This window comes from Dermacentor albipictus, chromosome 1 (genome assembly GCF_038994185.2).
Source record: "Dermacentor albipictus isolate Rhodes 1998 colony chromosome 1, USDA_Dalb.pri_finalv2, whole genome shotgun sequence".
NCBI lineage: Eukaryota > Metazoa > Arthropoda > Arachnida > Ixodida > Ixodidae > Dermacentor > Dermacentor albipictus.
The window spans coordinates 513,634,487-513,661,632 of record NC_091821.1 but is presented as its reverse complement, the minus strand read 5'-3'; the positions used below and the strand labels follow the sequence as shown (position 1 = coordinate 513,661,632).

The following is a 27,146-nucleotide window of genomic DNA, read 5'->3' as shown; positions in this document are numbered from 1 at the left end:
TCGGCCGGCGAAGAGTTCTTGCGTCTGAATTTTCAGACGTTATGATACATTGACTCTTTGCGGTACGTGGTGGTGCCTCGAAGCCGTCCGAGTTATCGGGAATCTGGAAAGTCGGTCGTTGACTGTACACTGGCAACTCCTCCAGCCGACGACGATTCGTTACGAGTCCTGTCTGTTTCTCGAGCCAGCATTACCGCGACCTTTGAACCTCTAAAAAAATTACAGCTAATTTTCCCTGATAGAAGCACAAATTCCCTGAGTTTTCCCTGAGTTTTTCCAGACTACTCAAAATCCCTGAGAATTCCGGTTTTCCCGGTTTTCCCGGTTGGTAGACACCCTGTATAATATGCTGCTTAAAGATCAAGAAAAATAGTTCTCCAAAGGGAACTGTACAATAACGTAGTAGAACGAAAGAAGACACTGTGACCACAATGCACTCACAATCACCACGCCTCATTTAAAAAATACGAAATAAAGAACACAAAGAAACGCATCTATTCCTAAGGCATAAATACATGTCATATCCAATTGTAAGCACCCTTTGAGTGTTATGAATGCATATACCAGCGCACGAAGTAGTACAAATGACCCTTTTGAGAAGTATCGCCAGCAGTTTCCCACGGCGCAACCTTGATGCGGCCTGATCCACTTCGACTGCAGCACCGCGGTATTTTTTGGAACCGCGTACCTCATTGTAAAGCATGCGCCGCCCCAGCCATTCGTCCCTCTCAACCGTTTTCTAGTGCACTCTAGTATTTAGTTAGCAAGCGAATGTTTACATGTTGATACGGCCGATAAAAGTACTATCCTTACTTCATACGGCTGTCTACTAATTTGCTATCACAGTCGATGCTTCGTCTGTTGGGCGAAACTCCGACTTTTTCTTTCTTTCTTTTTTTCGTGTTACATCTTGGAAACTATGCTCTTTACAATGTGTTCTGCCAAGAAGTGGCACCAGGTAATGTCTACAACACGTCGGCCGTGACGTTTATTGGCGCTCGCAGTACCAAAAGGCATAGCCTTTGAAATTCGTGGCTATTACTATTAAGGAAAGCGTCGCTGGGATATGTGTTTGGATGCCACCTATGGTGTGGTAGAACTCGCCAGCGTACAGCCGGTGCATCTGCGAAAGTACAATGGAGACCAACATCGCAGCACGTTGTGATGCATTTCGAGAGTGCATTTTAGAACAAAGCTCTTGTTCCTGTGGCAAGCGTCAGCACGCGTCGCATGCGGCCAGTCACGCTACAGCACTTGCGCTGCACCAGCCGAAATGCCGTCTCCTCTAGACTTAAACGTGCGCACCGTCAGCTGTTCTCTTTGGAGCATGTGCAGAACAATCCCCAACCCACGCGCCGCTTTGAACGGCTGCCTGCGTCTGTCGGCGAAACGGCGTGGGTATATATATATATATATATTTTCGAATTGCATTGTGGGTCATGCAGTCGGCACGACGAATGTGCTGATAGAGCAAGAGCCATCTACGACATCAGGCGTGTCGGGCCGCGTTGGCCACATTCGATTACGTTGGCTGCACCAGTACTTCGAACTATAGACATTGTTCTCGCCAATGTGATGTAGCGTGTGCACGCGCGTGGACACCCTACGTCGGACTATATACGTGCCTTAACCGAGAAATTTTTTTCTCCGACTTTCATTAGTTTGAATTTTGTATAATTCAAATTTTCGTAGCATCTTTGCGGAATTCAAATTAACAAGCTTTTACTGTTGTGAGAGATACTCTGTGGACAGTCCTGTGGGTCGGGCCTCTGTTTCCGTCTATGATGATGATGATAATGATGATAGCGTGCTGTTGGTTTTGATTTCAGTTTTTCTAGCAGCGAAGCATCGGTAGATGGAGGGCTTTGGTCTTATACATGCATTGGCATAGGCTTGGCGCAATTATCTGCTAAAATGCCATTTTGGTGCAGGATGCCTCTCGGCATAGTTTGCCGCAACGGGCGCAGCTGTTGCACCACTGTATCGTACAGATTTTCCTTTCTAATTTCTTCCAATTTTTGCAATTCTCTATGCTCTTTTTTGCTTCAATTGTTTGTATCCAATTCACCATCTCTGTCTCTTACTTTCGGGTGACTCCTGGTTGTCTATTTACACTCTGAATTAACCTGTACTTGGTTGCCAACTTTCTTTACCTCTTCCTCCATTCTGTGTCTACGCTTTTAACGTACAGGTGCTTGTGCACTTTAGCCCCCCATTTATGTTGATCCATGTTCATGAGTCTTTGCTAAAAAGTAATTTTGCTCTGCACTTCTCTGACTTCAAACCAGGCCCGACCCAAATCACCTTGCACTGCCTCATTTGTGGTTTGCCGTGGATTTCCAAAGCAAACCAGTGTACTGATCTTTGGGTAACTTCCAGCCTCGTCAATATTTCCGATCTTAGGCACAGAATGGCATTTGCAAATGTTAGCGCTGGCACCATTACTCCTTTCCAGATTCCGCGCACCACCACATATTTATTGTTGCCCGAAAGTCCTCTATGTTTCATTATTGCTGTATTCCACTTCTTCCTTATTTTCAGATTAGCTTGGGGGGTGCATCAGTAAGTCTTCATTTTGTTTATGTACATGCAGAGGTGTTTATGTTGCTTGACTATGTGTAACAAGCATGTGACGCCCCCTCGGACATAATATTCGTTGGCCCGCCAGGCTAGGTAGGCAACGATGGTCACCACACCGCAATAAACACCGACGAGCATGACGCATGTTTATTGGACACTGCCCCAAAGGATGCCGGTGAGATTGCGTGTGCAACTAGCTCACCGTTGGTGGAAACGGCGGTCAACAAGCTGGCGACAAAGGGCAGTACCTGCGGTCGCTGTGGTGGTGCCCACTCCCCCTCACAGTGCCAGTTCTCTCAAGCACAATGATTCACGTGCGCGAATACTGGGCACCTGGCACGCATATGCCAAAGGGGGAGGACGAACAGCAAACAGCAGCAGCAGCCTTGTTCAAGCCCAGATACCACACAAGCCCGCGGCCAGGGCAGCCATCGCAAGGGTACTTGGCGGGGGCGTGCGGCAGCAGGCTCGAGTTCTTCCGCGGCAAGGCTCCATGTCGTGGCTGAGGACCCGCCGATTTTCGACATGTGGCACACAGGCTTTGTACCGTCGTCTGTGCCGCTGTACATGCTGACCGTCGAAATCTGCGGGCCACCCATTTCCATGGAGCTGGATACAGGGGCCAGCGTGTGAGTAATGTTCGGGAAACTCTTCAAGCGTACTTTTCCCGGCGTGTCCGTCGAGACTTCGGGCGTGATGTTGCGCAGCTACTCCGGGCAGCTCTCCCAGGTCTAGGCTCAGGCAAAGGTCAGCGTTCGCTTTGGCGACAGGGAGGCAACGCTTCCCTTCTATACTTAAGGGAAGATGCGGGTCTTGAAATGACAAAAAATCGCAAAAAACTAATTTTCGGAAAAGTGCGTTTTTGCTACGTTTATGCATTCAAGAATCCCTCCGCAAGATCTAGAACCTAAATTTAATCGGAAAGTGACCTTAAAAAAACACTTATACGGGCCAGGGTAGCCGCGGAATTAGCAAGAAATTGCCAAAAATGTTCGAACTTCGCGCCGTCGTCATTTGCGAACGCGTTGGTCGGCGGGCACCATATTGAGCTTGTTTGGAAGCTGCTTTCTTTGTGCGTATTTTGCGCCAGTTCAAAATGGTGTACGTGAGGAGGAACCGATGCTATCGTGTCATTTCTGAAGGATGCGCCCATGCCGCTGATTGGCCAAAGCACGCACGCCGCCCGCGCACCTCGCTCCTATTGGTCTGCCGCCGTTTGAGTGCCGATTCCCGCATGCCCGACAGGCTCGTCACTCTTGGGCGCGCTGCGTGTTCGTGGTTTTATCGTGCCGCTGTTCAGCCGCCCGCTTCTCGACAACGTTCGATAAAGTGTCTTTTTCACTGCCCGAATGGCTGGAGGAGATCTTCCATCGTCTGAAGACTACTACACGTCAAGCGTTCGGCAAGTCGCGAAGGCGGCCGTGGAATGCGCGACAAACGACGGATAAGCCTGTCATGCACCCGGAGTTGCCGGCTGCTGGTCTGCCTGAAGATGCTACCGGATCGACTTCCGAGCTGCAACCCGGTAACGTCTAGCATCAACACTTCGTCCACCCACGCCTTGCGTGTTGGCGCAGATCGTGTAGATACCGTTTTCATCATGACCGCAGAAAGAAGCAAGCGCGCAGCGATCGCCGATAAGGCGAAAACGCGCCTGGCATCGCATTCTGCAACAGAGCGAAAGCTTGAGCTGCTGGGTGTTGACACGAAAGAGGACGACAGCAGAACGGAACTTGCGATCGTGGATTTTTCCGTGGTACAACACTTTTTTGAACTTATGCCATGTCCCATATGCGGCAAGAAAACGCTCATGCTTTCGAAGGACCCGCCAAAGAGTACTTGCTCTGTGCCAAGCTTGTGCTGGAGTGCTCCACGTGTGGCATGTGCAAAAGTATCGTCTGAGGATGACAAGGATCGTCGGAGGCTTCACGTGTCCAACAAGGATCACACAAGCAGAAATGCTTTGACAAACAAGCTTGCAAAGAGCCACAAGCCAGCAAAAGACTCTGCCTACAGTCCTGCGCTTTTATAGGTATAGGTGTGACCTGTGCTGAATGCACAAATGTGAGAATGTGCAAGAGATATAATTTTTTTTAAATTCGAATTCTGGAATTTTATGTTCCAAAACCATGATATGATTCTGGATCAATTTTGACCACTTGGGAAGCGCTACAACACAAGCACATGAACTTTTTTGCATTTCAGCTTCATTGAAATGTGGCAACCACCACTGGGATTTGACCCACATTTTTTGTTATAGCCATAAACTTTGTGGAAAGGACGTATTCTGTTGTGGCCATGAACTCTGTGCAACTTTATTTGCATAGGGATGCCATTAGTGTGCCTTCTGTTCAACAAGGAACTAAAATAGGAATGTGAAGCTCGTGGTGCTAGCTTTGTGGCACTGCTTTCAATGACTGTGGCTGATGTTGCAACCAATATCTCAGTGTTATTTTTGCACAATGGCCATATATAAGTCATGAACTTGTTGCTGAAAGACAGGGCTATATGGTGATGCAATTTATATCGCCATATTGTTAGACCATTCAAAGTTACAGTGAACTGAAAGTTAAAACTCGTTTTTCTCAGCTTCATTTTTTGGACACTGCCTTACGGGGGATCTTCATATGTTCTTTCGAAGAACCAGCGAAATGTTTGGTATCAATATATTTGTGTCGAATGGATCTAGGTGGTGATGCTATTTATTTATTTCTAAAGTTGCCGGCTAAATTTTAATTGCCCCTAAATACAAAAGAAAATTAGCAAAAAATATTGAAATTATGTTTACATGTTTTCTTTGCATTATAAGTGCACTGAGAACAATAAAGATAGCATCACTGGCTAGAGCTACTCTCTGGCGTTCCGGCCGCATACTTTGCTTTTGCTTTTGACAAAGTTAAGTTTTTGAAAAGTCCCGTAGGAAATTGATTTTCTCTATTAAAAACTTTGCATCATTTGCTCCAATGAAGATATACAAAATCTAATTAGATATTTGCAATCAGCAGAAAAAACTGAAGAATACTGTTAAATATCATTCAGTTCACACTAAAATTAACAAAACTGGTTTTGGAACCCACGTCTCCCCTTAACCAAGGGGTCATCGCCGATGCTGCTGGGTCAAATTTGGATTCATGCACTAGGCGTTCGTGTGCCACAGTACCAAGAAGCCAGCCTGCATGCGGTGAAAGACGTCCCCAGCCTTCTGACGAAGTTCAGGTCCCTGTTCCAGACAGGGGTGGGCACATTTGCTGGCACGATGGCTGGCATCAATGTACCTGAGGGAGCCCGGCCACGTTTTTTTGAGCCTTGCTCACTGCCGTTCCCCCTGAAGGATGGGGTCACCCAGGAGCTGCAACGGTTACAGCGGGAGGGCATCTTGTTGCCTGTCAAGACATCTGAATGGGCCGCTCCCATCGTAGCAGTCCTCAAGCGAGACGGCACTGTCAAGATCTGCAGGGGTTTCAAGGTTACCATCAACCCCCATCACTACCGTCGCGAAGTACCCGTTGCCCCGAATCGAAGATCTCTGGTCAGCGTTGTCCGGTGGACAGAAGTTCACCAAGCTCGACCTCAGAGATGCTTACCAGCAGCTGGTGCTCCAGGATGCCTCCCGGAAGTATGTCACAATATTGACAACTTTGTGGCTCTTCCAGTACACACGCTTACCATTTGGCGTGGCCTCAGCCCGAGCCATATTTTAGAGGGAGATGGACAACCTCTTCAGGGGCATGAGGCACGTGGCGGTCTACTTGGATGACATCCTGGTTACTGCCAGCGGCGACAGGAACCATCTGCAAAACCTGCACAACGTCATGGCGCAGCTTCAGGACGCCGGCCTCAAGCTCAAGCTGGAAAATTGTCTTCCTGGCCACCAGTGTTGAGTACTTGGGACATGTCATTTCCCAGGCTGGCCTAGACCCAGCGCCATGCAAAGTTGATGCTGTGCTCAAGGCGCCTAAGCCCCAGAACAAGTAGGAGCTTCAAAGCTACCTCGGCCTCATCAACTTCTACAGCAGTTTTCTGCCGAACCTGTCAGAGCATCTACAGCTGCTCCATTTTCTGCTTCGAGATGGTCAGAAATGGGTCTGAAAGAAGAAGCAGGACCGGGCCTTCCAGCGCAGCAAGGAGCTAATCACCAAGGCTCTAGTGATAGTACACTTCGACCCTGCCAAGCCTGTCGTCCTGACTGCAGATGCGTCGCCGTATGGCATGGGAGCCGTCCTCGCGCACCGGGACAAGGATGGCCAGGAACACCCTGTGTCGTTTGCTTCTTGTCAGCTTCATGCCGCAGAGCAACCTTATGGACAGCTGGACAAGGAAGGCCTGGCCCTCACGTTCGGTATCGAACGCTCCCACCAGTATCTGTGGGGCCGGAAGCTCGAGGCGGTCACGGACCACAAGCCGCTTTTGGGGTTTCTGGGGCCTGACAAAGCAGTTCTCGTGCAGGCATCACCTCGAGTGGTACACTGGGCCTTGAGGCTGGCCGCTTACAGTTACCAGCTGGTTTACCGTCCGGGAAAGAACCTGGGATCTGCTGATGCCCTGAGCCACCTGCCCCTGCCAGAGGTGCCTGATGCTGTTCCAGAACCTGTGGAAATGTTCATGTTGGAGCATGCATATGCGGAAGTACTCTCCAGATCTGCAGTATCGCAAGCAACCAGCCGGGACCCAGTCCTGTCTCAGGTGGTCAAGGCGGTACCCCGTGGGAAGGAATTGGTTCAGCAGGCCTATAGCCACAAGGCCACTGAGCTGAGCTTGCAGCAGGGCTACCTACTGTGGGGTTCCAGGGTGGTGATCCCACAAAGTCTCCGGTCCAGGGTCCTGCAGTTGCTGCATGTTGGTCACCCTGACGTGGAAAAGACTAAGATGGTGGCCCGGTCTCGTGTTTGGAGGCCATTGCTCACATGGTGCAGAGCTGCCAAATCTGCCAGAAGCATCAGCGGGCCTCACGTCATGTGGAAATCATCCCCTGGCCATTCCTACAAAAACCCTGGTCCCGCCTGCATGTGGATTTTAGGGGACCCTTCAAAGGGCTCTGTCATTACTTCTTGGTGGTGGTGGATGCCTTTTCGAAGTGACTGGAGGGGTTACCGGATGTCATCGTGTCCGACAATGGTCCTGCTTTCACCAGCGCAAAGTACCTGGCCTGGCTGACAAAGAACGGGAACCGGGAGATGATGGTTCCGCCGTACCACCCTGCTTCAAATGGTGCAGAGGAGCTGGTGGTGCAAACCATGAAGGACAAGCTCAAGAAGAGCCAGACTGGGAATTTCCGGACGCAGATTGCCCGGATACTGTTTCAGTACCAGACCACGCCCCACGATGTCATTGGCCGTGCCCCCTGTGAGTCACTGCTTGGTCGGATGGTCAAGACACCCTTGGACGTCTTGCATCTGAACCTCCGATCCACAGTGCTCCTGAAGCAGCTGAAGCAGAAGCTGGCTGCTGACCAAGGGTGCCATCCTGGGCTTTTGCCAGAGTCGGGAGCTCCAGCTTTCACCAGGAACTTTCGTCCTGGCCCACCCTGGTCCGCCGGACAGGTGGTGTCTCCTGCCAGCGCCTCATCACTGCTCGTCCGCATGCCAGACGGGGCCATGTGACACAGACACGCCGACCATCTTAGGCCTCGCCTCGGGACCTGGCCATCACCCTCGACTGCCACTTCCCAGTTCCAGCCTGCAGGAGGACTAGCGGCAGCACTAGTCGCTTCCAGTGGAGCATCTTCCACCTCGGCGGCGACAAGCGTTGCCAGTGGTGCGGCACCCGTTGGGCCAATGTCGAGCCCATCACCACTCACAAGGCCGACCACTGCGGACCCTCTGGATGGAGCGAGGCTGTCTAAGGCAGCACCAAGGCAGCACCAGCACAGCGCTGGCATTGCCACCCCTGGCCCATCAACACCGATGCCCAGGCAGGGTACTCGACGGCGGAGGCCACCGGTCCGTTACTCGCCTGGGTAGGACGCCCCGTTGACCCAGTTAGGGTGGAGGCAGAGTCATGCACTTTGAACTTGGACATTTGTTGTCGACAAACAAACTAGGGGTAAGGGGGTGTAACAAGCATGTGACGTCCCCTCGGGCATAATCTTCGTTGGCCCGCCAGGCTCAGTGGCCTAGCAGTCTCAGTAGGCAAGAATGGTCACCGCAGAGCAATAAACACCAACGAACACAGCTGCTCGGTGGTCAGTCATCGTTCATCACCACCACACTGCGGAGCATCCATCTAACGGAGGGTGCTTCAAGCCCTCCCTTGTTCACGAACCCGGGTGGACTGTGACACTATGAATATGACTTGCCGTTGAATTGACACCACGTAATCACTTGTCTCTTCAATAAAAATCATAATTCTCTATTTCTCTGCGCTAACCTTAAAAGGTACCTGAACCACTGCTTGAGCTTGGTGAAAAAATATAATCCATGGATCTAATCCATGGATCTAATCCATGGACCACACTACTGTGAACATCTCAGTCAAGTTTCACAGTCCTGCACAGCGCTCGCAAGTGGAACGCGAAGTCACCTTTCTCTTAAACGCTCTCTTTTCAAGAGAAGCCTGCCCCTCACTTTTTTCTCAACGCTTTATTTCATAATATAGCAGAATCCCATACACGGCTGCTATTGGCCTATAGCCAACATCAATCAAGAAGGTTGTTGGATCAGTGCACTTTTCCTACTGTTACTGTGTATACTTAGTGGTGAAGTTTAATAAACAGGCTGAAGTAATTGAACATGTACTTTCGAATTTCAACTGCAATGAAACTTGAAATGAGTTGTGAATATATATCACATTTAAGCACTGCAACACAAGTGTTTGGTGGATGACATATTTATACTTCCAGAAGAAGCTAACAATGTTTAATTCCGTGTAGGAATTAAACTATGGCCCTTGCTTATCAGTGTCGTAACCATCAAGTCTCGCTAATTTCAACTAGTTTTTAATGGTTACTGAGCCTCGAACCACACGAAACTTAAGGTCAGACATTGTGCACACTTGAAGCAACCGCGTGCACCTGGCTGCTCCTGCTTTTATTAGACAGTTTCAGTTTAGCGTACGCTATAATATAGCAGGTCATTACTGCGCATGCACAGAATGCTAGACTAACCATAGCGTATAGCGTACGCATGCTGTTCCTCTGGTTTAGCGTTAGCGTGTTTGCGTGGTTTGCGTAGCTTGCGGGAAACATGGCAGCAATCCCGGTTGCCCGCTTTGAAATGAATTTGGCATTGCTTTTGTAAAATTCACTTCGCTCATAGCAAACGACTGTGTAAAGGGCTTTTGCCTAGTCTCTGGCTACTTCAATGACAGAGTATTTAGATAACCTTGTGGAGTTCTCGAGATCACTTCTCGTTTCGAACGTCTCGAAGCCTAACAAAAGAAACATTCGACATGTCAGCTCCACTTATCGCAGCAGTCGGGAGATAGCCGCAAAGATGGTATATGGCCTCTGAAATCCGGAGATCTCGCAGGGCAACTAAAGCTGTAACAAACGTGCGCTGCTTAGCGTACACTATACTATTAATGTCTATTAATAGCACTTTAAAAATTTGCAAGGTGGATGCAGATACTTTCAGTCAGTCCAGCTTGTGAAGGGCAACGCCGGTCCGCACCATGCAGCATGATCGGATTGGAGCATATGAGTGCGAGCATGCAATGTAGCCCTGTTGTGCACAAAGCAAATGCTGCGCATAGGCGCTGCGGTTGCATATAGGTGCAGTCTGTTACGTAGCGTACATACCGCGGCTGCCATGATGAGTTCACTGGTTAAGAGCACTGCGGCTAGCTGAGGACAACCGCATTCGACTTAAGCTTAGCGTGTCGTAGGCGCCAAAATCGGTAGTGGCACCTATGTTCAAAATAAAATTTGAACTGCTCACCATGGTGACGTTCAGTAGGCAGACTGCTGTGGGCACGCCTCGCTTTGCCATTGAAGAAGGAGCGGGAGCATTGCAAAAGATGTGTTTGACTGCCAATAACACCACTTCTGCTGAATGCATGGAAGTACTTTTTGTGGCAAAGTATTACTGAAGTAGGCTATTTTCACTTCAAATATGCTGTTCTCCACTTCAATAAAAGATGGTTCAGGGCCCCTTTAAGGCCCAGATTTGTCACTGAGTCGGCACACATGTTCACAAGTGTCTGTAAATCAAGCATCCAAGCAATCATCCAATAGGCAGCCATGTTTTGGGGGGGGCAACTATAATGATATATTTATTTATGATGACAACTATTTTTCTATTTTGTACCCTCATACAAAAAAATATCAGTCTTATCAGACTGTGGGGGGAAGAAGAGGAGGCCGAGGAGTGGGGATGTTTTCACGTCGGCTCCGGCTTTCTCAAATGTTTTAGCAGATTTCTCTGTGATCAGCAACCTAAAGTTTTCACCAAACGATTCTTAAGTTCTCCGGAATCTGTGGACACCTCGCTTTCAGGTGGGACTTTCCATTTTCCTGAGAACCGAACCCTTCTGTCCACCCACCACGTCGCCGCCGGTCGTTAAGCCTCCGACTGCACCAGCTGCATCTTGGCGCGCGGCGTTTACATCTCCCATCAGAGTGATCCCGCACCTCTGTCTTCGCCATGGAGATCCAGGTCGCCGACCAGGATATTTCACCGGAAGAAGTGACCGCCCAGTCTGGCTGGCTCACTGCACGATCCCGCCACTCAAAACGCGGCACGGACAACTTGACCCCGACCGATAAATCATCTCAAGCCCCAAGTAGCCGGCCCCGCTCTCGGGCGAGGCAGCCCGTTAAAGCTCAAGTATTGAAGGCGGGCCGCATGGTGCCGCTTCCCACGGAGGATATCAAGATTGTCATCCGCCCCAAAAGGGCCCTTCATATAGCCAAGATCGGCAGTCCCGTGGTAACCGCCACCATTCTCCAAGCAGCCAACCTCATGGACGAAGAAAGCTCAGAAGACACTGTCTGCCCAAATACGCAACAAAACATTGTTGTCGTCAGCACACCTCACCCAGACCATGCAGACCGGTACGCTCGCATCCACTCTATCCAAGTGAATGGCGTCAACCATGAGGTGAATGCCTACGAAACCGCAGCTGAGCACACGACGAAGGGGGTCATCCGTGGGATCCCACTCACGAAGACCCCCCCAGCAGATCCACAACAAAATTGGCACTGCTCGAAAACCGACAGCCTTGGCAGCCAAGCGCATCACTTCTACTACAACAGTGATCATCGCTTTTGACGGACTGGATGTGCCTTATCAGGGCTGCTACAGCTCCACGTTACTCCCATGTTCACTATATCAGAAGCAAATTGACATTTGTTACCAGTGTGGCCACCTTGGACACCATATGGCCGTTTTTCTCTACCTAAATAACAAGATATGCTGGGGCTGCGGTGCCCGCAACACCCTCGCCGACCATAACTGTAACGCTAAGTGCTTGCTCTGTGGCGGTCCCCATCTCACCGTGGACAAAAGCTGTGCCGCTCGTTATAAAAACCCGTACGTCATCTGCAAGCATATCGGGGAACAACGAACAACCAGCCAAGCCACCTATAAACAAGCCAGCCCCTCCACCCTCAACACTAGAACCAGGCCACGCTCCCGCACACCGTCAAGGGGGAGCCGTTCCCGCTCCAGAACTCCATCTCGATCCAGCCAACAACGCTCAAGATCCCGGTCTGCATCGGCTTCACGCATCACATCTACCAAGAACAACAAGGTGAGCTTCGCAGATGCTCTCAGGGGCACCTCGCGAGAGGGTCATAAGATAGCCAACACACAAGTCACCTCCCCCCCTCTTTCACCAGATAACCCAGAAATAGCTCAGCTTAAGCGCGAGAACACCATCCTACGCGATCTCCTAACTAAACTAACGCAGGAGGTTAGAGACCTCAAACAATCCCAAACACCAGCCACTACACCTATTGCACAGAATGTCATTGCCCCTAGTTCAGGAGGCCCCCTCCACTCCTGCCCACAAGAAGAGAGCCCTGCAAGATGGAGCCATGGGCCAGGTCCGCTCTGAAGTTAAAGACATGCTCATCTCACTTCAAACAACTATTAGCACTTTCCAACGCGCACTGGACTCCATCCAGCAAGCCTTCATTGGTATTGTCCAATGAGTGACCAATCTGGAAACTCATATTCTCACACCTCCTCGCCATGCCGTCCCTGTCTGCGAACCTTCCAGGACGCCGATGGCGACATCCACCATCTCACATCATTACTCACGCTAATCAAGACGCCTTCATTTGGCAGTGGAACTGCCAAGCTTTCACCAGAAACAACCGGTACTCAATCAATACCTACGCCAACATACCCACCGCCCGGATGCTATCCTACTTTAAGAAACCAACAACGCCCCCACCTCGCTCCCCGGTCATCAAACATTCCATACCACGCACCCTCTTCGCCGGGTCTCCACCCTAGTACGACGTCGTATCCATGTTATTGAACACGATCTCAATAGTCCTCACATCGAACATCTATTCCTCTAATTAACTCCCAATCGTAAGCAGAAAGAATGCATCTTCCTTCTGAACATTTACAATAGCCCCAAGGACAAAGCAAGGTGTCGCTTCCTCACCCTCTTTAAGAAGGCTCTTCTCGTAGCTGGAACGCACCCCCTACTCATCGGCGGCGATTTCAATCTCGCCCATACAGGCTGGGGCTACATTCGCACAGAAGCTGCAGCTCGCAACCTCTGGCAAGATTATTACGACTTAGGCCTTACGCTCATCATGGATCCCTCCTTTTCCACACGCCTCGGTACCTCCACTACCCTGGACTCTACCCCCGACTTCGCCTTCGTCAAACATATCTACAATGCACACAGGACCAATACCCAGTAAGACCTGGGCAGCGACCATTATATCCTTGCTCTCTCTTTACCCGAACTCGCTGCCGCCCCTGCCCCCACTAATAAAGAATTCACCATTACCGTCTGGGATGTTTTTCGTAAGATATGCATAGGTTCTACCTCAGCAGAAGGCCTTGCCAACATGAACACCTGCATGCAAGCGCTACGCACTGATGCTCAAACGGCCACTCGGGTGGTAAATACAGATGCCTCAGTTGAACGCATGGATAGCCACCTCGCCCATCTTCTGGAGGCTAAGTCCTCCATCCTAGCTCGATGGAAGGGGCAGCGCCTAAACCGTCGCCTCAGAAGTAAGATCTCCAAACTCAACACAGCCATCGAGGAGCATTGTCAAACCCTCAGCCGGCAACAATGGACTGAGCTGTGTAACACCGTGGATGGACAACTTCATCGCCCCTCCTCGTGGAAACTCCTCAAACATCTGCTTGATAATACCACTCCCCGCACCACCCAACAGGATTGGCTGCAGAAGCTCCTTCATAGAGAGGCTCTTAAGCAAGGTCCACAACAGGTGCTTGACTACATCTGCACCAGATATATCTCCAGGGGACAAGTCAGTCCACACAGCAATTACATCGGTAATCCAGACCCTACACTAGATGCCGATTTCAGTGTATCTGAAATACATGCTCGTCTTCTCAAGCTTAAAGGTCGTTCTGCTCCAGGGCCAGACGGGGTTACTAACAAAACCCTTCGCAATCTCAACGATGAATCCGTGTCCCCTCTGACTGACTACATCAATGATTGCTGGCGCAGTGGCACCCTCCCAGCTGCCTGGAAAACTGCCAGCGTTATCCTAATCCCAAAGCCTGGCAAACCATCTAGCCTCAATAACCTAAGGCCGATCTCCCTCACTTCATGCGTAGGCAAGGTGATGGAACACACCTTCTTAGCACGCATCAACAGTCACCTCGAAGACAACTCTCTTTATACCCACACCATCATTGGATTTTGCCCTCACCTTTCTACTCAAGATGCTATGTTGCAGCTCAAACATCAAGTGCTAAACGGTGGTTCCCGTAACATGAAAGCCATCCTCGGACTCGACCTCACTCAGGCCTTTGATAACATTTCCCATGCAGCTATCCTTGACCAGGTCTCCCACCTCCACCTGGGAGAGCGAGCCTATAATTACATTCGTGACTTGCTCTCCAATCGCATGGCCACCCTCTCGGCCCGGGATTTACGATCAGACCAGCTTCCCCTTGGCAGCAAAGGCACCCCGCAAAGTTCAGTAATCTTTCCCGTGCTCTTTAGCTTAGTCATGATTGGCCTTGCCCAGCAACTACAACGAGTCGACAATATCAACCATACCATCTACGCCGATGACATCACCATCTGGTCGTACCGAGGCAGTGATGGTCAAGTGGAGTCAGCCCTCCAAACGGCGATTGACGCGGTTGAAGCCTATCTCCAAGGGACCGAATGCGCTGTTCACCGGCTAAATCAGAGCTTCTGCTCTACAAGCCCATTTAGCGGGGACGCCCTCCCAAACACCAATCTGATCACCGACCCTGTGACGCCATCACCCTACGCCTTCAAGATGGCAGTCCTATCCCACACGTCCCTAGTATCCGGGTCCTCAGTCTCACCATCTCTACCAACGGCTCTAACGCCTTGGCTCTCAACAAGATCTGTGCCCAACCTCAAAACTACCTACGACTTCTTAAACGTATCTCTAACCGACGAGGGGGACTCAAAGAAGAAAGCCTTCTCCGCCTCTCCCAATCCTTTGTCATATGCCACATTACCTACGTTGCTGCGTACCTCAACTGGTACCGAGCTGAGCAAAACAAGCTCGACACCCTCATACGAGGGGTCTACAAGCAAGCGCTTGGCCTCCCGCATTGCACTAGCACTGAACTCTTCAATCAACTGGGTGTTCACAACAACCTTTCCGAACTCATTAAAGCCCAACAACGCTCTCAGCTTGAACGGCTCACACTTACTGAAATGGGGCGCTTTATTCTATCCACGCTTGGCTTCACCTACCATCAGCAACAGGGCCCCAAACAACCGATCCCAACAAACATCCGTAGCTGGATCTACATAGACCCTATCCCTAGAAACATGCACCCTGAATATAACAGGGCCCGGTGCCAAGCTCGGGCCGGAGCTATTATAAAAGCCCTTGCTCACGTACCTGGCGTCACATTTGTTGATGCAGCCCAATATTCCCATGGCACACAATTTGTGGCCGTCGCCACACGCGATGGAGTCGTCACTGGAGTCGCGATGGAGTCGCCACCACACCTCCAGCGTCACTACACCCACTGCCGAGACGGCTGAAGAAGTGGCCATCGCCCTGGTGACTTTAGATCCCACCTGTCACACTGTCGTGTGTGACTCTCGCTCAGCCGTCACTAACTTCAGCAAAGGCCGTATTTCTCCCCAAGCTCTTCGCATCCTCTGCCAGGCACCACACTCTAAAGACAGCATATTCTCCCTAACGTGGATCCCAGCCCATGCAGGCCCTGTCCACCCGCACCTCCCCAATCTCAACGAGGTCATCCACTCCATTGCGCGAGGCCTAATCAACCACGCCGGAGTCATTGGAGATGAGTTGGACAGCAGGGGCAATCTGACAACTGACAATCTGACAACGGCCGCCCCACCGACTGCCGCAAAAGAGAATGACGTGCAGTCACGTGATTTCTCCCCTTCTCTTTCGGTGCGGATGTGGCGATGGCGAGATTGAAAAAGAGATTGAAAGAGATTGAAGCGGTGGCGCTTTTGTTGCTTTTCCACGTGCCATTGGACGGAGTAGCTGCTGTGCTTCGGACCGCGTTCTTTGTGTTAGACGAGGGCGACGGCAAAGGTCCACCACCGGCGGCTGAAACGCTGCAAGCGGTTGAAGTTGTGAGGCGTGCTGTGGCCGGGCATGAAAGCAGCGATGACACGTGCACGCGTTTTTATGGATTTGAACAAAGTCTGCTAAGTGGCCTGACAAAGAAAAAGAGGCAGAATGACATTAAAGACGTTTTCTTCAAGAAATAGATGCTTTTTACGTACGTGTGCCTAAGTGAGTTACTCTGACTCTTTAATTGAGCTCGTTTAATTCTTTCGATGATACAAATTTCGGCCAATCTGAATATTTTTCGTGACCCTGTGAGATTTGTATCATCGAGATTCCACTGTACCATACTACGTTTTTTACAGCTTCAAAGAAACACAGTTTATGAATCTGCAGGGTAACGTATGTAGGTTCTCATAGCAATTACATCTCTTCTTCAGGCTTGTTCGTGGGCCAGTTGTTTCTGAATCATAGTGAAAGAATACCAACTCAATTTGATAAGTGTGTTTGTCATCTACTCATCTTGTCCTTGTCAGTTTGCGATGTTATTCATTCACTATGATACTTTTCTCATACCTTTACACCAAGACAACTATTGATGCCATCCAAGTTCAACTAATCAAGTGGAAGTTCGGATCAGAATAAATGAAAGCATAAGCATAAACAACAAGACAAATGCACACACAGATGGACAAAGTGGATGAGAGAAACGTCAGGCTTGAAACAAAGGTTTTGCTTCCGAACAACAAATGCGTGCATGCCCATGATCGCTGAACACTGAAGCACACATGCCTGGAACCATCAGCAAAAGATGGTGCAAAGCACAACAAAAGCATGCACTCCTCAATGAGCATCAAGTCAAAAGGGCCTACAGAGATACTATGCCAATTCCTCCCTCATCATCTCTCTCATCAACTGGGACTTGTGCAGCTACATAAGCAGTGCCAGGCTAGCTGTGGCAGGATAGTGGCAGAGCCTACAGTGGGCAGCTAAATGTGATCCTGTTCTATCTCCTTGGCACTAAGTGCACGCTCCTGAATGCAAGTTGTACTTACACACTGCCTCTAGTTTGCCTGAAGCATGAGCTGCTGCAAAAACAAAGGACAGGACAAACAACTCCTGCATTATGTGGCACAGGCAAGGTTTTGTGTGCTACTCTACACTGGATCTTTGCCACAACTCACTGAATTCTCAGTCTTCTTCCATACAACCAGGCAGAGCTGGCATGCCCTGTCCCAGTTGCTTGTGTTGGAGCCTACATGGCTTCTAACCAAGTTACCGGACCACTTCAATGATGCAGACAGCCCTCACCCTGCAGAGTTGAGCTTCAGAGGCATAGAGGGTAGTAGGCAATGCAACGACAGACATGCCCGAGATGTTTACCAAATGCCAGTAGTATCACTAAGTGCAAGCTGAGCAGACCCTGATCCTTGAGAATACACACATTGTGGACAGCATTTGCATTTTTGTGCCGTGGATGCAGTTGCATGCAAAACCCTTTAATGTCTGGAACGGCCTGGTGCAACTGTGGTTGGTCAGGAAGAGGCTGGGAAAACTCACCTCAGTGTCCATGTCCAGAGACATGACCGTTGCATTGCTCCCACCCAGGGTGCCCCTCAGCAGAGCCTGGTCTGCATCAAGAAGAAGCGACTTCATTTGCACTCACTATACACATAAGCAAGCACAATGGCAAAAAATGGGCGAGGCCCACACTGCTAATCTGTCAACAGTGCCAATGTGTTCAGCTGTCGCAAGAGGTCCTGCAAGAAGCGCAGATGCCAACATAAATGGGCTAAATAACGCTCAGAATGGTCTAACTTTTACACTATGTCTTCAATGCTACGAGCTCTTCCAAAAATTCCTGGGCAAGCTTCCATCCACAACATGCAAATTCGGCAAGTGTTAAAAGTGCAATAAAACAACAGTTATCAGGGCCACTGCTTCTTTCAATGCACTTGTCATTGTGGGGACAGCCATGGCTATTTTGAAGGGACCAACAATGCCTAGAACCCGTGATGAGATTTGAATGTACATTAAGAGATCATGATTTATAGTGATAGAATTGAACATGCTGTTCATCACTTGAATGGTAACTATAAATTTGAATTTCCACAGGAAGTCGGGAAAAATGGTATGTCATTCCACTTTGCAGTGAAAGCTTAGTACAGTTAAGCCTCGAGATAAAGAACTTCAATAAAACGAAATTCTCGATATAACAAAACATTTAACTTTTCATAACCTCTTGTCAATGAACACCATGTATTTGGAACCTCAATGCAACGAAGTGTGTTTGTATGCGATTTCAATATAACGAAATTTCACCGCCACCGCCATGGAATGCCGAGACAATAACTGGAAGCTTCTGCGTACGCAGATGGTCAAATTATTGAATTACAAGCGGCTATTATTCATTTCTTGCAAACGCACCTTTGAAATTGCACACCGCGCGACAAAAGCGATCGCTGAAGTGAAGCCACATCATGTTCCGCATAAAATTCAATTAGGTGCGATAAGATCCTATCGCGCCCCACACACTTTGTGCTTCAGGTGTGAGTGAAAGTACGCGAGTGTGAGACAAGAAACAGGGTGTCTACCAAATTGACATTTACAAATTCCCTGGGTTTTCCAGGTTTTCCCTGAGTGCCTTTGCGAAATTCCCTGAGTGATACAGGACTTTGTTTTACGTTAAGACAGGCTGGCACCATGTTGGCCGATGCTATCACCTTCTTGTAATCATGCCGAAAAATAAAAAGAATTACTTATTCCAGTTTGAATAGTAAGGAGTAGCATTTATTTTATTCAAAAAAAAATCACAAGGGAGGGGTTAGTAAAATGCAGAGTGAATAAATTATCTTTGAAAAAAATGGTAAAAATCATTACAAATTGAGTCAAACATCCTGAAATACAAATAAAAAAAGATGCATACCGAAACAAATGTTTTTGAATATCCCCTTCAGTCACGCATTATGATCGACTGTCAATACATGTGTGAAATATAGGCGGTGCTTGAGACTCCACTGAAAGAAAATCAAGGTGGTAGAATGACTCTGAGCATCTTATGAGTCCTTAGAATTAGAGTAAATAACTATTTGAATATTGAAAATCAGTCATGCTGCATTTATTCATAAAAAGGATTAAATCCCCTGCTCAAATTACATGCACAAATAATTAATTGGCCTCAAGCATTTCAAGAAAAACAATATATTTCAAGGTTGCTAACGACATGCTTCATGTCAAGCGTCACATAACACATAGTAATGACTCCACCAAAGCAGTACTCTGTAACAATACATATCACTCGGAAGCAAAATGGAAGTAATTTAGGTTATCAGAGCATTCAATTTGCCCTAGGCTTAATGTTTGTGACCTATTCCTTGCTACCATTGCACAGAAACGGCAAACGTAGGTTGCGTCCACAAATGTGGACACCGTGACTGAAGGGGATATGAGCTATTTTTATCAAGTGATAGCAAGCTCATCGGTATGAGGCCCAAACTTTGTCAAAAGTGAGATTCTCACTCAACAGCTGGTGTGTCAACCTCAACTGTCCTGACATACTCTCAGCCCACACCCAATCCCTCAGTGTTGCTTTTCACTGCTTTAAAGAATTTATTTCGGTTTAGATGAGCGACACCTTCATCTCTGTGTCAGCCAACCCTTCATTTTTTAAAGCTCAAGCCCCTTGCAAGAAGTGGCAGCATGCTTCCTTTCCCATGCATTCCTCAATGTGTAGGTCCTTTCTGTTTTCGTCCTCCTTCCACCTTGCGTTCGTCCCACGGATCATTTAAAGCATCCTCTTCATCAGTTGTACAGTCAGCGTCCGATTTCTCAGACTCCCTAGGGGCCGCGAAAACGTCCGTAAAATCGGGCAGTTCGAAAAAATTAGTGCATGCCTTTACTGCCGTTAAGTGCTCAAATCGACACAGGCACATCTGAAAAGGCCTACCGGTACACTTATTAGGCATATCGGTGCTTGTACTGCGACAGGGGATGGCTGGTGGAACGCGTGCATAATTACGAAATAGATACTGTGTCTCGTGACAATTGCCCCTTCCCACGCTTATGCTTCACTGCAATACTTTCAAGTTTGCTTCGCCGCATAACACTACTGTATTGAGGCGAAGCTGACTTTCGGAAACCAGCATTATTCAACGCGCCGTGCTTTCCGAGCTTAGAAGCTAATCATGAGGACCACAAAGGCGTAGTCAATGCCATTGCTGACAGCGGCGAATTATTGCAAGAAAAAATACGGCACCAAACAGAGCGAACCTTAATAGCGAATGTTGAAGCAGCTAGGCCTAACATTTGTTACGTGCGGCGGCGAGGTAATCAATATGCCGGCAGTGGTGGATTTGATTAATGCCGTTTCGGACCTGCGGTCACAGCAGAAAGTCGGGAAAATCGAATGGCGAAGGGTTCTTGCATCCAAAATTTTAAACATTCTTATACACTGACTCCATGGGGTACGTGGTGGTGCCGCAAAGACGTCCGAATTATTGGGCGTCCAGAAAAGTGATCGTTGACTACACTGCCAAGTCCTCCAGCCAACGACACGGTGTCAAGAGACCTATTCGTTACCATCCCTCTGTCCACCCAACTCTGTCAAATTGCGAGGCGTGTAACGGCACGGGTCGGCATATGGGCGAGGAGACGAGGAAAAGAAGCTTGAATACTGCGACGTCCAGGAGGTGCGGCAGGGGCAAGCGACGAGGCCAATGTGGAGGCAATGGAAGCAAATGGGCCTGTCGTCCAGAGTTCTCCACTCAGTATGGTTGCGGTATCTGGGAGGGGAATACCGATTGTGAATGAGGGAGGGCTCGATGCACTCTCCGTTAGACAGACACTCCGCAGCGCGCTGGTGATGAACGATGACTGACCGCAGAGGAGCTGTGCTCGCCGGTGTTTATTGATGTGGTGACCAATGTTGCCTACCGAGCCTGACAGACCAACGAGCCTAGCGGGCCAACGAAGATTATGCCCAAGGGGGCGTCACATGCTTGTTACAACCTTTGCGCCCCGTTTGTTTGTTAACTAAAAAACAAATGTCCAAGTTCAGAGCATCGGGCTCTGCCGTCATCCCAGCTAAGTCAATGGTGCCTGCTACCCAGGCGATAACGATCCGGTGGCCTTCGCCGTCGAGTACCCTGCCTGGGCACCGGTGTTGAAGGGCCGGGTGTGGCAACGCGAGGTGCTGCCTGAGACAGTCACACTCCATCCGGAGGGTCTGCAGTGGTCGGCCTTGGGAGTGGTGATGGGCTCGACACCGGCCCAACTCTGCTGCACCACTGGCAACACCTGCCGCCTCCAAAGTGGGCGGTGCTCAGCTGGAAGCGACGGGTGCTGCCGCTAGTCCTCCTGCGGGCTGGAACTCAGAAGTGGCAGTCGAGGGTGTTGGCCAGATTCCAAGGCGAGGCCTGACATGGTCGGTGTGTCTCTGCCACATGGCCTCGTCTGGCATGCAGACGAGGAGCGATGAGGTGCTTGCAGGACACCACCTGTCCGGTGGACCAGGGTTGGCCAGGACGGAAGTTTCTGGCGAAAACTGGAGCTCGCGACTCCGGCAAAGTCCAGGGATGGCACCCTTGGTCAGCAGCCAGCTTCTCCTTCAGCTGCTTCAGGAGCACTGTGGAACAGAGATGCGGATGCAAGACATCCAAGGGTGTCTTGACCATCCGACACAGAAGGAGCTCACAGGGGGCACAGCCAGTGACATCGTGGGGCGTGGTCCGGTATCCTGGCAATCTGTGTCCGAAAATCCCCACTCTGGCTCTTCTTGAGCTTGTCCTTGATGGCTTGCAGCACCCGCTCAGCTGCACCATTCGAAGCAGGGTGGTACAGCAGAACCATCATCTGGAAGATTCTGTTCTTCCTCAGCCAGGCCACATACTCTGCGCTGGCGAAAGCAGGACCATTGTCGGACACGATGACGTCCGGCAACCCGTGGGTGGTGAAGACCTGTCGTAGTGCTGCGATGGTAATGCCTGCTGATGAAGTGGTTACAGGTAGAACCTCCACCCACTTCGAAAAGGCGCCCACCACCACCAGGAAGTAATGGCCCTTGAAGCGCCCACCAAAATCCACATGCAGGTGGGACCATGGTATCTGTGGTAATGGCCAGAGGGTGAGTTCCACATGACGTGAAGCCCGTTGAGCTTTCTGGCAGATTTGGCAGCTCTGCACCATGTGAGCAATGGCCTGGGCCAGGCCAGGCCACGAAACATGGGACCGGGCCACCATCTTGGTCTTTTCCACGCCAGGATGAGCTGCGTGTAGCAACTTCAGGACCTTGGACCGGAGACACTGTGGGATGACCACCCTGGACCACCACAGTAGGCAGCCCTGCTGCAAGCTCAGCTCGGCGGCCTTGTGGCTATAGGCCTGCTGAACCAATTCCTCTGCACGTGACACTGCCTTGACCACCTGATACAAGACTGGGTCCCGGCTGGTCGCTTGCGATACCGCAGATCTGGAGAGCACCTCCGGGTATGTGTGCTCCTGCATGAACACTTCAGCAGGTTTCGGAACTGCATCAGACACCTCCGGCAGGGGCAGGCGGCTCAGTGCATCAGCAGGTCCCAGGTCTTTTCCCAGACGGTAAACCAGCTGGTAACTGTAAGCCGCCAGCCTCAAGGCCCAGTGTACCACTCGAGGTGATGCCTGCACGAGAACTGCCTTGTCAGGCCCCAGAAACCCCAAAAGCGGCTTGTGGTTTGTGACCACCTCAAACTTCCGGCCCACAGATACTGGTGGAAACGTTCGACACCCAACATGAGAGCCAAACCTTCCTTGTCCAGCTGGCTGTAATATTGCTCTGCAGCATGAAGCTGGTGAGAGCAAACGACACAGAGCGTTCCTGGCCATCCCTGTCCCTGTGCGCCAGGATGGCTCCCATGCCGTGCGGCGATGCATCTACGGTCAGGACGACAGGCTTAGCAGGATCTAAATGTACCAGCACTGGAGCCTTCGTGACTAGCTCCTTGCTGCGCTGGAAAGCCTGGTCCTGCTCTTTCTTCCAGACCCATTGCTGACCGTCTCAAAGCAGAAGATGGAGCAGCTGTAGATGCTCCGACAGGTTTGGCAAGAAACTCCTGTAGAAATTGATGAGGCCAAGGTAGCTCTGAAGCTCCTTGTGTTCTAGGGCTTAGGCGCCTTGAGCACAGCATCAACTATGCCGGGAGCCGGGGCTAGGCCAGCCTGGGAAATGGCATTTCCCAAGTACTCAACACTTGTGGCCAGGAAAATGCACTTTTCCCACTTGAGCTTGAGGCCGTCTTCCTGCAGTCGTGTCAAAACGTTATGCAGGTTTTGTAGGTGGTCCCCGTCGTCGCTGCCAGTAACTAGGATGTCATCCAAGTGTACAGCTACATGCCTCATGTCCCTGAAGAGGTTGTCCTTCTCCCTCTGATATATGGCTGGGGATGAGGCCACGTCAAAGGGTAAGCACATGTACTGGAAGAGTCCCAAAGTTGTCGATATTGTGACATACTTCTGGGAGACATCCTGGAGCACCAGCTGCTGGTAAGCATCTCTGAGGTCGAGCTTGGTAAACTTCTGTCCACCGGACAACGCTGACCAGAGATCTTCATTACGGGGCAATGGGTACTTCTCCATGGTAGCGACGGGGTTGATGGTAACCTTGAAATCCCCACAAATCCTGACACTGCCATCTCGCTTGAGGACTGGTACGATGGGAGCTGCCCATTCAGACGTCTTGACGGGCACCAGGATTCCCTCTCACTGTAACCGATGTAGCTCCTGGGTGACCCCATCCTTCAGGGACGAACGGCAGTGGGCGAGGCTAAAAAAAACGTGGCTGGGCTCCCTCTGGTACATAGATTCCAGCCGTCGTGCCGGCGAATGTGCCCACCCCTGGCTGGAACCGGGACTTGAACTCGATCAGGAGGCTGGGAACGTCTTTGACCGCATGCAGGCTGGCTTCCTGGTACTCTGGCAGACGAATGCCCAGTGCATGAATCCAGTTTCGGCCCAGCACCGTCGGTGACGACCCCTTGGTTAAGTATGATGATGATGATGTATGGGGCTTTTTTGGCGCAAGGGCCAGGTATGCCCAAAGAGCGCCATGTCTGTGCTAATGGGTTTGCAATGTACTTGTGATTACTATGAGGTTGGTGTGACGTGGCTGTAAAGGGGCCTTAAAATATACGCACTAAAGTGCGTAAAATCTGTATAATAAAATTATGGCGATGAGTATGACTTGTACTATGAACATTTAGATGCATTTAAAAAGAATGATACGATAGGTAAAATATAGCAGATTAAAAGAAATGCTAGAGCACTACTGCCTCCTTAGGGCCCTTGAAAACACAAGGGCCTGGAGGCATGTGCTATTCAGAACAATTATCGCAGCGGCATCCTCTGGAGTGAGGATGCTCTACGAATTTGTTGGGCTTATAACGTGTAAAACTACATCCTTTAGGAAGTCGAGGACTGCCTTGGTGTTAAAAAGCGGTTCCTTACTAAGAAACATAGCTGGGTGAAGAGGTACGCAATGACGATATGCAAGAGGAAAATGCTTCTTTCTTTCAGGTTCGGCTTCGCGACACTCCAAGAGGACGTGGAGGACGGTCAGCCTCTCACCACATCGACCAAAGGTTGGCGGTTCGTTTCCAGTAAGAAGAAAATTGTGTGTGCCAAATGTGTGCCCTATTCTGAGGCGACAGAATAGTACATCTGTTCGCCGTGATTTTAATGGGAAGGGCCAAAAACCTAGCTGTGGCTTTATAACGTGCAGTTTATTGTTTATTTCTGCGTTCCACATACGTTGCCAGTGTTGTCGCAGTTTCTTACGCAAGAACGGCTTCAGATCTGTGACCGGGACAGCAGCTGCAGAAGAAGTGTTTAGTGATGTGAGTGATGTGGCCATTTCATCAGCCAGTACATTACCCTCGATACCTCTATGGCCAGGTACCCAGCATATTATGATGTTCTGGTTAGATGAGTACGCTTTACACAATACCGAATACAGTTCACTGAATACGGGATTTTTATGTTTGTAGAGTGACATTAGGGCCTTCACGACGCTTAGAGAGTCTGTATAGATCGCTGCTTTTGGAAGTTTTGATCTTCTTATATGCTTCACAGCAGAGAGTAATGCGTAGGCCTCGGCCGTAAAGATGCTTGTTTCCGGATGCAGTACATCGGATTCCGAGAAGGATGGGCCGACGGCTGCATAGGATACCCCGGCATTTGACTTCGAAGCGTCTGTGTAGTACTCTGCGCAGGAGTGTTTGTACTGCAGTTCTAGGAAATGCATTCTGATTTCGGCCTCAGGAGCGTGCTTTGTAACTTTTATAAAGGATATGTCACATTGTATAACCTGCCACTCCCAAGGAGGTAAGAGCTTGGTTAGGTGCATTAAGCGATGCTCGAGGAGCGGGACATGCATTTCATCGCTAAGCTGCTTCACACGCAGCGAGAAAGGCTGTCTTATGGAGGGACGATTGCTGAAAAGTGTAGCGCACGTCATATCGGTAACGTTATGAAAACATGGATGTTCAGGATTGGAGCGTACTTTAAGGAAATATGTAAAGCTAATGTATGATCTCTGTAGGTGGAGAGACCATTCGTTCGATTCGGCATATAAACTTTCAATCGGGCTCGTTCTGAATGCGCCCGTGGCTAAGCGGATACCTAGATGGTGAACAGGGTCTAGCATCTTTAGTGTGCTCGGGGCGGCAGAGTTATATACCATGGCACCATATTCTAATCGTGACCGAATGAGGCTCTTATAGAGATTCATTAGGCACTTCCTGTCACTACCCCACGTAGTCTGGGATAGAAGTTTCATTAGGTTCATTGCTTTCAGACAATTTTCTTTAAGATGTTTAATGTGTGGGATGAAAGTAAGTTTACTGTCGAGTATAACACCTAGAAATTTGTGCTCTTTGTTTACAGGTATCTGATGTCCACACATTTCCAAGCAAGGATCCGGAACCAGGCCTCTCTTCCTTGTAAACAGCACGCAAGAACTCTTTTGAGGATTGATTTTAAAACCATTTTTCTCTGCCCACCCTGACACCTTGTTCAATCCATGCTGTACCTGTCTCTCGCATACTGCGAGGTTACAGGATTTGAAGCCTATTTGAATGTCGTCCACATAGACGGAATACAAAATGGCCGGTGGTAAGGAAGCACGAAGCGTTGTCATCTTAACAATAAAAAGTGTGCAGCTGAGCACGCCTCCTGGGGTACACCAGTTTCTTGTGTAAAAGGACGTGACAGCACATTGCCGACTTTCACCCGGAAGGTACGATCGGACAAGCAGCTTTTTATTACGTTGAGCATATTACCATGAATGCCCATTTCCGATAAGTCTCGCAAGAAGCCGTATCGCCACGTTGTGTCATACGCCTTTTCCATATCGAGAAATATCGAGAGGAAGAACTGTTTATGTATAAATGCGTCCCAGATATTTCCTTCAATACGTACAAGATGGTCGGTTGTGGAGCGCCCTTCTCGGAAGCCACACTGATAGGGATCAAGCATTTTCTTCTGTTCAAGGAAACGGATCAATCGCCGATTTATCATTTTTTCAAATACCTTACACATGCAACTTGTGAGGGCTATCGGGCGGTAGCTTGCCGCTGAGGAAGGATCTTTGCCTTGTTTTAAAACAGGGACCACAATGGCTTTTTTCCATGTGGTCGGAAGGTACCCTGCGTCCCAGATAGTGTTGAAAAGTGTAAGTAGTGTTACTTGTGTGTCATTGTGTAAGTTTTTCAGCATTTCGTACATGATTCTATCAGATCCTGATGCGGAGCTCCTGCATGCGCTCAGGGCAGCTCTCAATTCGGCAATGCTGAAAGGACGGTTGTAAGGCTCATTCTGTTGACATTTTTTCATGAGTGGCTTACATTCTTCTATTTGTTTATATTTCAGGAAGGATTACAAGTAATGGTTGGCA

General features: G+C 49.6%; 1 protein-coding gene across 2 annotated transcripts in view; it reads right to left on the bottom strand.

Moving 5' to 3' along the window:
* The window catches only part of Atg16 (Autophagy-related 16), a 378,915-nt gene that overhangs the window by 106,901 nt on the left and 244,868 nt on the right, over positions 1-27,146 (bottom strand). For both annotated transcript variants that reach the window (XM_065437138.2, XM_065437139.2), the window contains one exon: positions 17,783-17,853. In XM_065437138.2, the coding sequence (XP_065293210.1) occupies positions 17,783-17,853 (71 nt within the window). The remainder of the gene's footprint in view (positions 1-17,782; positions 17,854-27,146) is intronic.